The sequence below is a fragment of the Cenococcum geophilum genome (genome assembly GCF_001692895.1).
Source record: "Cenococcum geophilum 1.58 unplaced genomic scaffold K441scaffold_62, whole genome shotgun sequence".
NCBI lineage: Eukaryota > Fungi > Ascomycota > Dothideomycetes > Gloniales > Gloniaceae > Cenococcum > Cenococcum geophilum.
In genome coordinates, this window is record NW_027137620.1 from 815604 (window position 1) to 829368 (window position 13765).

The 13765-nt window shown below is 36.4% G+C and overlaps 1 protein-coding gene across 1 annotated transcript; it reads right to left on the minus strand.

Moving 5' to 3' along the window:
• Nucleotides 1–3950: 3950 nt before the first annotated feature.
• Nucleotides 3951–4100, minus strand: K441DRAFT_586517 (uncharacterized protein; the record flags this gene model as incomplete). Its single annotated transcript, XM_067644633.1, has 1 exon — nucleotides 3951–4100. A coding segment is annotated over one exon (150 nt), but the record flags the coding sequence as incomplete, so codon positions are not given.
• Nucleotides 4101–13765: the final 9665 nt, after the last annotated feature.

Genomic DNA, 13765 nt, shown 5'->3' on the forward strand with positions numbered 1-13765 from the left:
ATAATAAAGTAGTATATATTTGCCTTATACCTAATAGTCCTAAAGCCCCTAGGACTTTTACCGCAGTGCCCATCGACAAGTCCAATTCAGAATCCGTTATTAAAGTCTAGAAGAAAAAGAAAACCATTTATGGAGTCTTCTCACTCTACATTCCGGGCGATAAGCTAGCACTTCTTATTAAATATGCCTTTTAAGGGAATACAGCCGAGTACGTTAACGCCCTACAAATATTTTTATAATATTCTCTCTAATGTATAGCAAAAGAAATCTAGATATGCTTTATATCCTCTTAAAGCAATGGAATAATGACTAAGATTTTGACCAACTCTCAGCGGTCCGAATTCCAAAGGGACTCTATAATTGGCTGATTACGAGAGCTTATTAACCGTCGGCACTCTAGTTAGATAGCTCTATATATAAACAACGTATTATATTCTATACCTAAAACAAGGATATAAGCGTGGAATTTTTCTATGCGGATATAAAGATCCGTGCTAAGTCTGGTAAGTATCTAGAGATTTAGACTATACCTAAACTAAACGATAATATTGTGCCAAATCTAGAGTCTCTAGAGATTAAGACTATACCTAAACTAAACAATCTTAGAATTTATTCGAAATACCTTTTGTCCAATTATACACTTCTTTTTATTAGTTTAGTGGCCTTTATATTATTATAATTTGTATTACTATATCTTATTAAGCATGAAACTGTTAAGTATATTATAGTACTAGCAGAAAACGGTAGATTGCGGTAGATTGCGGTTACGTAACTAGAGGATTATATAAAACTTTAAGCGGCGCTGCTATTCTTCTCCTTTCCTTTCTCTAGCTTTAGATCCTCGTTAATAGACAATCTAATTATATAGGCTTGCGTACGTCCTTCCTGCTATACTCGTGCCTCAATTGACTAAGTCGCTAGCGGAGTATAGAGCTGAGATATAAGTTCTAAAAGGGCTTAGCTTTAGTCCTTTACTAAGATATAAATTATCGCTTTAATAATTTTTAGAAGTAGATACTATGTTTATAATTATCACTTAGCGAGGCTAGTATAATACTACAACTCCAAAACTAGCTGGTGCCATTACTGTAACACGTCTAAGTCTTAAGGAGAATATCCCTACTATGAAAGCTAGGAAGCCTAGCTTTAGAAAAAAAGGACTTATTTAAGGTGGCTCCGCTTTTTAGTATGCTAACCCTTAGATTTATTAGGCCCTTATAATACAAAGATACTAAGCTAAGGAGAAGGGGATTGGTAATAGGGCGCCGAAGCGTGCCGCTAGTGTATGGGGCAGATGCAAATAGTATAGTAGACGATGGCTTAAAGATAGATAGGGTGGATAAGGTAGATGAGGTAAAGGTAGATAAGGTTGTATTATGTGATGTTATATAAGGAAGATTATGGTTAAATGAGCCTAAAAGTATAGCACTACTTGTAGATCTACAAAATTAATTATATAGTATTTTTTTTCTTTTAGAGTTATTAATTCTTATAATATAAAGGAAGCTTTTCTAATTACCAGCTTTATTAAACTAAAGAAACTTCCTATCGACCTAGTGCTGATTACTACTATATTAGGGTTAGATTAGGGGTGCCTATAACTCATCTACCGTATATATATAGCCTCATTTTCCGCGTAAATTAATCTATATATGAGTTTGTTCCTAACCTAGGATTTCCAGTTAACACTTCTATTTTAATATAAGACTATTATACCTAATTAGTCCGTTTGCACTTGGAGCTCTAGGAGCCGCAAGTCTACACTATACTAAACGCAAAATAATAACCACTAAACGACGGGCACGAAATTCCTTAGGATTTGAAACCTCTTTTACTAACTCTGTATAGGATGTTTATAGCCCAATTAGACTCTATGCTTAGACAGAGCCTAACTGTCAAGGGGATATGGCTTGGACAGAATTTGATAACAACTTTTTCTCTTATAACGTTTTAAATTTTTATATATCCCAGAGTTTTATGCTTATCTATTACGGTCTTTAAGGCCAGGAGCAGCTAGATATTTCCGTTACCCTTAACTTTAATACTTGGTCTGCGGATAAAGATCAGTTGTCTATAAATGACTTATCGTGCCGTTCTTTTATACATAGTTACTATTATCTTAACGGAAGTACTGGTTGCACTAATACGCCAAATTTTACATATTACTGGCTGTGGATAAACCCAGGCCTTCTGAAACGTTAGGCTTTAAGCGGTATATAAGAACGTAGGTATAGTTATAGGTCCACTTAAGCTTCTAGTTTTATACTCTGCTACTACTTCTAATCCTTCTTCCTTCCTAGATTATATAAAGTGCGCATTTATTAGCAACAAAATTTCGTGTACTCTATTTATCTTATGTATTAGTTATATACTATATATAGCCTTAAAATATAAAGTTCTTAGGCTCTACTAGTACCGTTCTATCTAGCGCTTCCTGCATCCATCCTAATATGCCGTAGCTTTTGTATCGTCCTTCTTTGATAGTAAACTTTCAATACTAAATTCGGCTTTAATATCAATTCCAATACGGCCTTATATTAATATTAAATACTAATAAAAGGCCTAGTCTTTTATACACTTATTAATAGTTTGATTTCCAGTTACAGGGCTAGCCAATTTGGCCTTATCTAGGATTTAATAAAAAATTATTAGCATTTAATACGCTATATACAGGAACCTATTTAAGAAACTTTATTATAAGTTCTATATAGCCGCCTTTAATGAGGGAACTTAATATTAGTACTAACCGTATCCTCCTAATAATGATATGTTCTGCTTATCCGGTGCCTTTATAAACCTAAGTAGAGTTTAATAAGCTAGGGTTTGCTAGTAGCCTAGGGGTTATTATAAACGGGCTGCCCCCCTCCCTATTAGCTTCTTTATTGAGTGGCTATAAGCGAGCCAATAATGATATAATATTGTTTAATTTTTGGCGGGGTGCTGTGACGGTATGTATAAATGCCTCTAAGATAAAGCTTGTGGATTGCAACTATTAAAGATACTAAGCTAAGGAGGGGACGCGTTTATATACGCGGGGGTCGCAAGAGAATTGATATAATGCTCTTAATTACGAAAGGAAAAAGAAAGGAAATTCCGTAGACTGGTAGACTATATAAGTATATAAAGGAAATTAATCAGTCGCTATTCTCTATTCCCGCTACTAACCTATCTACTACTATCTTCTTAACAATCGGCCAAGTCGCAACTCTATAATTGCTTATCCGACTTAGAATCTTCTTAGGCGTAATCTATTTATTGTGCTACCCCTGTCTAAAAGCATATAGCAGATATATAGCACTAAAATCCATCTCCTAGTCCTTCCACGTTCTTCGGTTCTTGACGATAGTATTATAGTAGATAATAGGATCCGTTGAATTAGTAGTAATAGGCTCGGGAGATGCGGTACTATATGTCCTAAAAAGGGCGTCCTTACTATCCTAGAACTAGTGCGTTGGCGCGAATACGTTCCGGTCTAGGATAAGGACTTTATTTAGAATACTGACAAGGCGCCCGGTAATTTACGTTAGTAGTTGTAAATTGAATTCCCAGGCGCCGTTAAACGTAGCTATCTGCTCGCGCACTATGAGTCTTATTAAGGCGCTATTTAGCTTTATTAAGAAAACTCCGTTGTTAATCATGCCGTTAATGGTACCGTCCTCCTCTGCGCTGCCGTACTATTATCCAATAATAAAGGCAAACCCCGCGTTCTATAGTAGAGTTAGGGACTTAAGCGGCACAACGTCCTAGTCTATATAGATGCCGCCAATCTTAAAGACCTCTTCCTAGCGTAGCACGTCTAACTTGTACTAGATGGCTTTAATAGGCTTTATTATATTAGGGCCTATAAACTGCGGGACCCGGACGTAATTGATTTAGAGGAGGTTTAGAAAGGTAGTAAAGACCTTACAAGTTTATATATTCCCCGTTTCGATAGCGGACTTAATCTTGGTTTAGTTATAGTCGGTATAGAGGTAGATCTTAGATGGCTTAATGTATATAACCGAGGCGTATAGGGATAGGAAGTACGCAAAGTGTATATTAATCGTAGAATCCGAATCCCTCTTAATATATATATAGTGGACGATGCTAGGAATATGCCTATATATGGCGAGATACTACGTTACGGCATCCTTGGCGGAAGGGTGTAGAAAGGAGGCTAAAGAGAGGAGAATAAGAACGGGGACGCCGATTTTAACGAATATCCATAACTAGGAGTAGAGGAATAGCGAAATGGGGTTAAGGGGAGCGTATCCTTTCTTGTAGTGAAAGGGGTTAAGAGATTATAGGAATTTTATTATTTTAAACCACCGATATCTAAAGAGCTAGAAGAAGAACAAGAACGCAAAAAGGAAAAAACCCTAAGTAGTGTAGGAAAGGACAAAAGACAGATTACTTAAGTAAAATTCCCTAATGGTCGTATTAGACTAGAAAGCGTTAGGACAGATTTTACTATTATTAACTGTTTTAAGTACGGTATAGCCTTCGAAGGTAATAATGGGGTAGTATTGGATATCCTTGTCTCCATCCTGCTTATTACTGTCCTACGTTATATTATACATTCTTCTTCCTCGTTCTTATCCTCGTCCTACTAGCTAATACTACTCCTTAGCGTTTAGTTAACGTTAATAACTTACTTAGCCTTATCGGCTTTACCTATGTTATTTACCTTACCCGTATTATCTACCTTATCTATACTATCTACCTCACCTGCGTCATCCACCTTGGCTACACCAGCTATTAGTTAAGCGATTATTAGCACCTCTAGCGGTCTTCCTTTAGAAACGATATAAAACTAGCTTATAAAGTTAGCTTAGTAAAACTAAGGACTATATTAATAAACTAGGTGCCGGCTTACCTAAATTTAGCCTTCCTTGCGTGCCCCTACTCGCTTTTTTTATTCTACTTATTACCTTTCTTTTATATTAAAAGTCACGCTATATATTATGTCAACCTTATAGTACTTACGCTTCCTAAATCTACTAGCGTCTATTATATTCTTAGCTACTTACCAAAACTAACTACTTCTAAAAGATGCAGCTAGATATAATGTGCTTAAAAGCAGCGTATATCGCTATAGTATGCGCCGGAATAGGATTGATAGGAATTGTCTTGGCAATAGTTACGGATAAGAGAAGAGAAAAGGCCGGAGCTTTTACTTTATAGGTTAGTATAAATAAGTCTAACTAGGTGCCTTTAATTACTAATACTTATATTTAGTTTTTACCTCTAAAGTATAATTACCAAGTTTCTCGGAATATAACGGTTGGAATAAAATACTTTTGTATAAATTATACAAACTATATAAGTTGTGAACTACTTCCTTTTTAAGTTTCTAAATTATTAGCTAGCCTGCCAATTTCCTATTCTTTTGATCACCTTAATTACCTAAATTACGCCTTAGCTAGACTCCTTTATAAGACAATCGCGGGTTGCTTAATTATTAGCATAGTGCTTACATTTTGCTATTAGTGCATTTTAGCGTTTATTTTCTTTAATTTACAAATACTATATAGGTAGGTTTGGGTTGGCAGAAAGAACTTATTCCTCGTTATCCTTTATATAGTAAACGCAACTATATTCTATATTATTTGCGCTTTCCCTTACTATATATTACACTCTGTATACTCTAACGCTTACTTACTAGGCTTGGATATTAGAATGGAAATAGGGGATACTGCTTAATTCTGCTTAGGAGTACTCTATTCTGCACTTTGTATAGTAATATTTGTAAGCCTTACTTTATTATTAAACCAAAGGTAGAAAGGTAATTTATATTTACCACATTCCTTAATATATTAAGTCTATAATAATATTGTTTTAGTAACGTTCCTAGTTCCCCCACCGGTCTTAAATTTAAGAATTATCTTGTCTACGACTTTATTCTAAAGTAAGTTAATATATAAGTAGTTCGCAGAGACCTATAGTTTGAATAACTATAGCTATAGGAGGCCGAAGAGGTCTCTATAATGCCATTAACTTAATATTTGACGAAGGTGCATCCCCACATAGAAACTTTATAGTCGACTGTTTAGGTTGTCTTAGATTTTCCCTAATAGTACTTACCTTGTCCGCCAATTCCCTTATTTAGTCGCGGGTCCATCCTATTATTAGTATCCCTAGGCATAGTTTCGTTATTGGTTGCACTTTGGTGGCATTATAAACCGTTACTAAACCGGCCAGTGTTATACAGTTAAGCCTAACTAACTTATAGCGAGGGCGTTCCGGGTTAGTGGGTAAGAGGTTATATAGTAATAATTCACAATAAATAATGTGTGTTTTATTGTTTAATAAATACTAGATTAACTATAAAGGAAAGAAGATATCTAGGTAAGGATTGTGTGTGCTTAAATATATCCTAAACTCCCTATAACCCTTATAGTACGTTAATATGCGATATGCGTGGTACGCGACCTACGTGCCGTGTATGTCCTGTCTATGAATTTTTTTTTAACAATTTTGCATTATTTTATCGTTAAACGCTTAAAACGAAGCCGCCGTAAATACACCACTATATAGGTCTAATTCCATAAAAAGTTCTATCTAAATTTAAACTCTAGATATCCGAAGTCCAATTATAGGGGGGTGGAATTGTGAGCTTCTAGCTATGCGTATCCGCTTTATCTAAAATGGCAGCCATTGCATCTTAAATATTAGTCTTATTAGTGGTATAAATAACGAAGCTTATAAGGTAGAATATTATAAAGGGGTATTTTGCGTTTATATAGCAGTAGACATAGTACTGCTATATTCGCTCCGACTAAGGTCTATTAAACGGCATAGATCCCTAATAATAGACGTGTCCTTACCAGGTGCCGAAATTAAGCCTGGCCTTCCCTAGTCGTTCGATAGCCGGTATAGGCCAAGTATAGTAGTGGGTCTGAATAGAACCCTTGGCTATAAACGTATTTAGATGCTTCTCTTTAAAGGTTTCCGCAAATTTAACGAGATAATTAGGTGGAGGGAGTGCTCTATAGGATGTTGTGGACTCTAATAACTCTAGTAATTTTTCTCCAAAGTTATATAGGAAGTATAGGTTAAGGCCTCTATCTATACCTTAAATAACTAATAGCCGAGTCTAGGCAGGTCCGCATTCCGGATCAAGACTAATTATACCTCTTTTTTCTATATCCTGAACGACGCATATAATGAACCGATCTTTATCTCTAGTATAAGACTTCTTGAATTCGGATTAGCGACTTGCAAGCAATCCTTTATCTAAGTCCTAAGACCTAAATCTGTTTCCCTTATATTTGATATCCTAAGGGGGTAGGTATCCCAAATCAAAGGTATTCTGTAGGGTTATTTCCTCCTAAAATATCTCCTAAACCGTAGGTGGTATTACGTCTTAAATAACTCTTCTAGCTAGTTGCCTTAGGGAGGGGTCGCTAATAAGCATTAGCAAAGCGTCCTAGATGATATTAAAAAGTGAGAACGGCAAGCCAGGTTGCTTATCGATGATAATAAATTGCCAAAAGTCTACTACTAGCGGATTATATATTAAGTCTTTCCTTAGAGTATTTTTTATATCTTTTAAAGTAACCTTAGTTGTCCACTTAACGTTCTTAAGTTCCTCCTCCGTCTTCGCTAAACGGCGCCGCCTAATAGGGGCATCGTCTTTAGACGGATAGACCGTATTATCGGCGTTAGTTCTTTTGTAGATAATAAGTAATAGGCGGTCGGGTCGCTTTTGTAATTTATCTAGAAGCTGATGGGTTAATAAATTACCTATAGCTATCTGTCCTATTATGTAGTTTTGATACTAGACTTACGAAACCAAACCATCCTTTAGGTTTATGGAAAGTAGGAAGCTCTTGTAGTCAACCTTATTAGAAGGTATAAAACCGAGATATACTACAGCAGTATATTTAAGTAAAAGGCTTTCCAGGTCGCACTAATATTTATTATATAATCCTATTATTAATAGCTTGTAAATAGAGCTATAATCTTTAAAGCTTTTGTAGATAGTTAGAAGAGTCTAAGGAGTAAGGAGCTTTGGGAGCCATTAATAGAGTATGTCCTAGTACGGCTTAGTCATTTTTAGGCCTTCTGTGTTAGATAGAATAACGCCGCCTAGGATTCTCGCATTCTTGAATTTGAGAGCGGCAAGCGTTTGTGCCCAGATGGCGACCCTAAGATATTAAAGAGTATACGGACGCCATGCCTTCTTAAAGAAGTTAATATAAGTCTCTACCTGGCTAGCGTGGAGACCTTTTAGGAATTTATTAATGCTTACTGCTCTAGTTGCCTGCTTAAGCACCTTAGGGTTACTTTTATTAAATACTATGATTCGAAACTAGCTACGCAGTATATTAGTACTACTATCCTTAGACGTCAGAGGTCTTAGATCTAGACTTACAGCGCTATACTCTAGTGGAGAGTCGTTAAGGTCTAGTACGATTTTATAAAGCTGATAGACGGTGCTTGCGCAGAAGCCCGTGTAGAAATCCTTTAAAACTATAACAGTGCTATTATTGGGGATGCTTTAGAGAGTAGTTAGCGTTACTATCTTTGTCTTTAGAAGGTTGGTTTTGGTAAGGCTCGGCCCTAGGTATAATATTAGAAAGGAAGTACCTAATTAGGCTTTGCTATGCTTATAGTATAAAACCTACCCAAACTCTGGTTAGTAAAGGCCCGTATATCTTATTCTAGTTTTATAATCTACTAAATACAGTTAGTGGTATTACTACTAGTTTTATAGAAGCGTACACTAATCTGCCTTTTTAGATTAATAACTAAACGCAACTTATCTACTTTCTGGTTAGCGGAGTCAAAATTAAGGGGCCCTTTGATATTATCGGCTTCCTACTAAGCTTGCTTTTAGTTTGCATTTAAAGACTTTATTTCCTTAAAATGACGATTACACTAGGCCTAACCTTTTATTAGAAGGACGGTATAGCAAGGCTAGTCGTTTTCGAGCGCATTATATCTTGGACCTTATACCTATAGGGACGAAGGTGGCTCTAAGGACTAAAGTAATGTTCTGGCTTATTATTGGTTGCTGCGCCTACCTGAGCTTTAAGACGCATAAATGCGAAATTGTGGGCTTATAGTGAATAATTACAGAAAGCTAACGTTTAAGTTAATGTTATAAGTACGCCTAAGGAAAATAGCTACACTGTAAATATAAATTTGGATGGCGGGCGCTGTTGGCTTCTGGGTTACTGGTATTGCGGTATAGCTATACTAGTTGCTTGCTAGATAGGCTATTTCTGCCTAAAATCTAAAGCATATCTATGGCTTTGCTTGTGCGTGTCTATAAACAAAAGTATTACACTTAGAAAATATAAAACGCTGAAATAAGCTCTGTAACATAAGACGTCCCTATATATCTATTATAGCTTAGTAAGAAATACAGCCATAAGGGGTCGACGTCTATTTTACACTACTTAACAATAAGGGAGCTTAAAATCCGCTAATTGGCTTATTAAACGTAAAGCATTGTAAGTATCCTAATATATAGCATACCTACTTCCTATGCTAGGTCTTAGGGTGTGTGAGAAGCACTGACTATATGTTTAGGGTGTTGCAGGTAGGGAGCGGCTTAGCGCACCTTTATTTTAGTATTTTTTGGTAAGAAAAAGTGTGCGAGAGGTAGTAATATGCGAGAGGTGGTCCGAACTTAGTAATATAATTTTGGTTTGCTGTGGAGATTAAAGCACCTACTGACTAAATTATCGGTAGGGATATAAATACTATAAAGGTGCAAACTGTTTAACTCTAATTCTATATATAAAGCGTCTTCTACAAATAAATAATATATTATAATAACTCTAAGGCTAAATACTAAAAGGCAGCTCGTCTGCATCCTTTTCCGCTTATATTCCGTGATTTCATTTTCAGCCTCTCTAATATCGTTTACCTATGTACTCTAAAGTCTCATTCCGGCTTCTTTTAAGGCTCTCGATTTTTTGTTTAGGTATAGTTTATACCCTAGCCAGAGTCTAAGGACTCTAATAAATAGTAGTGTTAAGATAAAGTACGTTTAGGCGGCTTTACTACGCTATTATTTTCTTCCGTACTAGGACTATTACACCCTAAATTATTTTTGCATTCTGTGGCTAATAAGATACTCTATTTATATTAGTAGGCCAGCGAATAATAAAGCCACTTAGAAACCACTATTGACGTACCTACTTTGCTGCGTTAAAGGCATTATCTAAGCCTTTAGGCTTTAGGATAAACGGTATAGCCTAGCAATGTTAGTAGTACCCTATTAAAGAGTTGGAAATAAGGTATACCTCGGTTAAATATAACGTACTATCCCCTACCTTTACCTTTAAATTACTTACCGTTAATTATATGTCCTGCTCTTCTTATATAACTTGTAGAAGAGCTAAATATGGGCTTTACTTAGCTCCGCCTAGAAAGCTGAGGCTTGAAGGCTGAGCCAATACACTAACTTAATAATATAACTGTTGTATTATAAATGCGTTAAGATGCGACTATAGATGGGGCTTAATCCCCTCTCTATCCATATTTAACCTTGCTATGCCTCCATATAATGGTTACATTGAAGATAATGGTTTATATTACCCTATGTCTTTTGAGTATTCCAATACGGTAATATAGGTGCGGCTAGTAAGGCGGTTATTTGCAGCCTCTACCCCCCTTAATAAATCAATAGCTAAAAAATCTAGCTTAGGGCCGATATTACCTAGTTTAGGCTTTAAATTTAGCTGTCTAGCGAACAAGAACCGATATAATCCGTAATTAGGATATAGCGTATGTGGAGCCCTAAATTAAACCGTGGATTTTAATTATATATACTTTCTTGTTGCGTATAGGCCTAATAAGTATAATAATATCTTAAGGGCTCATCCTCTTGTAGAAACCACCCCCTACCAGCGGTTACTATATTGTTTATCCACTAGCTTATATATCCTGACCCTCTTATAGGTACTGGTGGTAACTTCTAAACTTATAATGCTAGCGCTGCTAGCTGAGCCACGATAGAATATCCTTATGCTAGACTAGCTACTTATGTAACCAGGACCGCTTTATTTAAATATATATATCTAGTTCTCCGGCGCAATTCCCGGTGAGAAGGTATAGTACGCTACGGACCCCTAAAGTATAGAAAGGGTAATTAACGCTCCACCAAGCCTCCCTTGCGTATAAGTCTTCCTCTATTATAACCGCAGTTAATATAGCCTATAATATAAATATAAGCGTCTCCTATATTAATCCCCTTTTTAACTGGCCTCTATTCCTAGGACTTCTTTTATAACCTAGCGCGGCGCGTAAACCTACACTTTACTAAAGGTTTTGTAAGGAAGTAGTTTTGCTAGTATCTAACGCATACTAGAAAAAACATCATTGCGGTAATAGTTTAAGCCTCTTTTAGTTTGTATGGTTGTGAAGGCTGCGATAACATTGCTTTTATAATCGCGGTGTGATTATTTTAAAATCTAATGGTAGAAGCTATGGGTAAGAGACTTCTTAGGATCGCTTAACTAAAAAGAGCAAAGGAGACCCCTTACTATTACTAGCACTGTAATTACGCTGGTACTTCCCTTGCGCCGATATCTCCGCGCCCCTATTTTAGCCTATTTTAATACTAAAATTTACTCCACGCCTATGTCCTTAGTTGTTTAGCGTAGCTATAAGCATACGGTTAATACCCAAACTCTAATAACTAAGTAAAGGATAGAGTTTACCTAAGAAATAATATATAAGTTAGGTCAAGTTATAAAACCTTTTTACTACCTTCTATTACTTACAGCATATAGGCAGACTATACCTTTATATATAATCCCATCTTTAAGGCCCCGACATCGCCGCATTAACAATACGCCTCGTAGCTACGTTATAGTAGCCCCTACCCTACCGAACCGGAGAAGGGTTTATATAATGCGTGCCCTTGCTATACCCTAGAGGCGCAGTACCTAAGATAGACCGTTGCGTGTGAGTGTTATATTGGGCGGTGTATATCTGCATCCCTTAACCTAGAATGTTTACTACCTTGAGGGAAAAGGTTATACGGCCTTTAGTTTAAATGACCTAAAGTAACTTCTACAGCTAAGGCTTATAAATTAGCTAAGCGGAACTATATATAAAGGTGCTACTATTATAGGGGGAACGAAAGCTAGCGCGAGGCCTTAAAGCCTTAGCGATTTGGGATATACCTTATACAGTATAATGGACAGCAGTGGGAGTAGTTAATTGGCTTATACTAAGGGCTCTAAAGGCTTTACTGTATAGGTAGATAGCACGGAGTGTTTTATCTGGGCTTAGGAACTACCCGGGCTAAGTTTATCTTATATAGTTAGATTAGGGGCTTAGCAACACGGAGTAGAAATCCTTAGTTAAGAACGTCCCCTAATACTGCCCCGTTTTTAAGCGGAAACCCACGTTATATAGGATAGTGAGGAGTGGTATTTAAACCCTGGCGTTTACACTTCTTAGATAAACCTATCTCCCTTCTTAGACAACCCTACCTCCTTTTAAATAAACCTACCGTATATATTAGCAATGGATTATTCCAACTTCGAATATCCTCCTAAGCATTTCTCCATCTCCGAAGCCACTCGTTTAAAGTTAGCATAGGCAGATTCCGTACTTAATTCTGCTAGTCCTGTTCCTTTTGCGTTTAAAGATACCTTTATAGGATCTAAAGCCGACGAAACTCTAAGTAGAGAGACTTACGTAATTTCTGTAATATTTACTACTAATGGCCCAGCGGCTACGGAGCTTGTAAGTAAGTCCCCTATATCCCACCTAAAGCATTTCTTAATTAGTGGCGGGCAAGGCTTGGCTATAACCGATTCTCTTAACCCTAAACCTTTTATTGACGAAATCATGCCAGAGGACGTTTAAGTATATAATACCCAATTTGAACAGATCTTCTACTACTCTAGCTACTTCTCTAAAACGGCAAATACTTCTATAATAATGGCTGGCCAAATAATAAAGGAGTTTAGATGGCACGTGCCTGCAGAAGGTTTTGGCTCTGAAAACACGACTGAGCTATATACTTGCACTAATACTATGGAAGTTTACTCTAACGAAGGTAATATAACGCACGCTCTTCTACGTTAGCCCTAATAAATACTAACTAAAGTCTATAAAAGAGGAGTAAATAGATATAGAAGATTATAAGCAGCTAGGTAAACTTGTCTAGCAGTAATACCTAAATTTAGAGCAAAACCTTAGGAACGACTATTAAGGTTTATTTAGATCTTCTAAAGGTATACTAAAATATAAGAAGAGGTGAAAAGAGAATACCGTATATATGCTGATAATTACGTAGATCATCTAATCCTTATTAAAGAGGACTTTGACGCTCCTATCCCTTTTACGGAATCTTCTATACGCTAGAAGTCTCCTACACACCAGAAGTCTCCTAGGGAGGTAAAGAAAACTACTACTCTAGACAGAGCTGGGCGGTTGCGATATAGTAATCAGCTTGACCTAGAAGCTTTAAGACCTAAGATATAGTTAGAATGGGAGAAAGTATAGGAGGGCTAGATTTAGATGGAAGAAATTTTCTATAAATAAGGATACTAAGCTTTATTAAGAAGCTTATAAAAGTTTAAGAAGACTTTAAGAGAAGGATTAAAAACTACATACTCTTTTGGGGATTTTAGGCTTTATAGATATTAACTTGCGGAGCTTTGGAAGGGTGTACTACAAAGGTTAACTAAGAGTAACAAAATAATTAGGAGGCCCGCTTGTAAGTATAGGGAGCTGTTATATCGCCTAGCTAAGTATAAAAGTGTACTTTATTTAAGAGAGATGTAAAATAGATCGAAGTTTATACCCTATC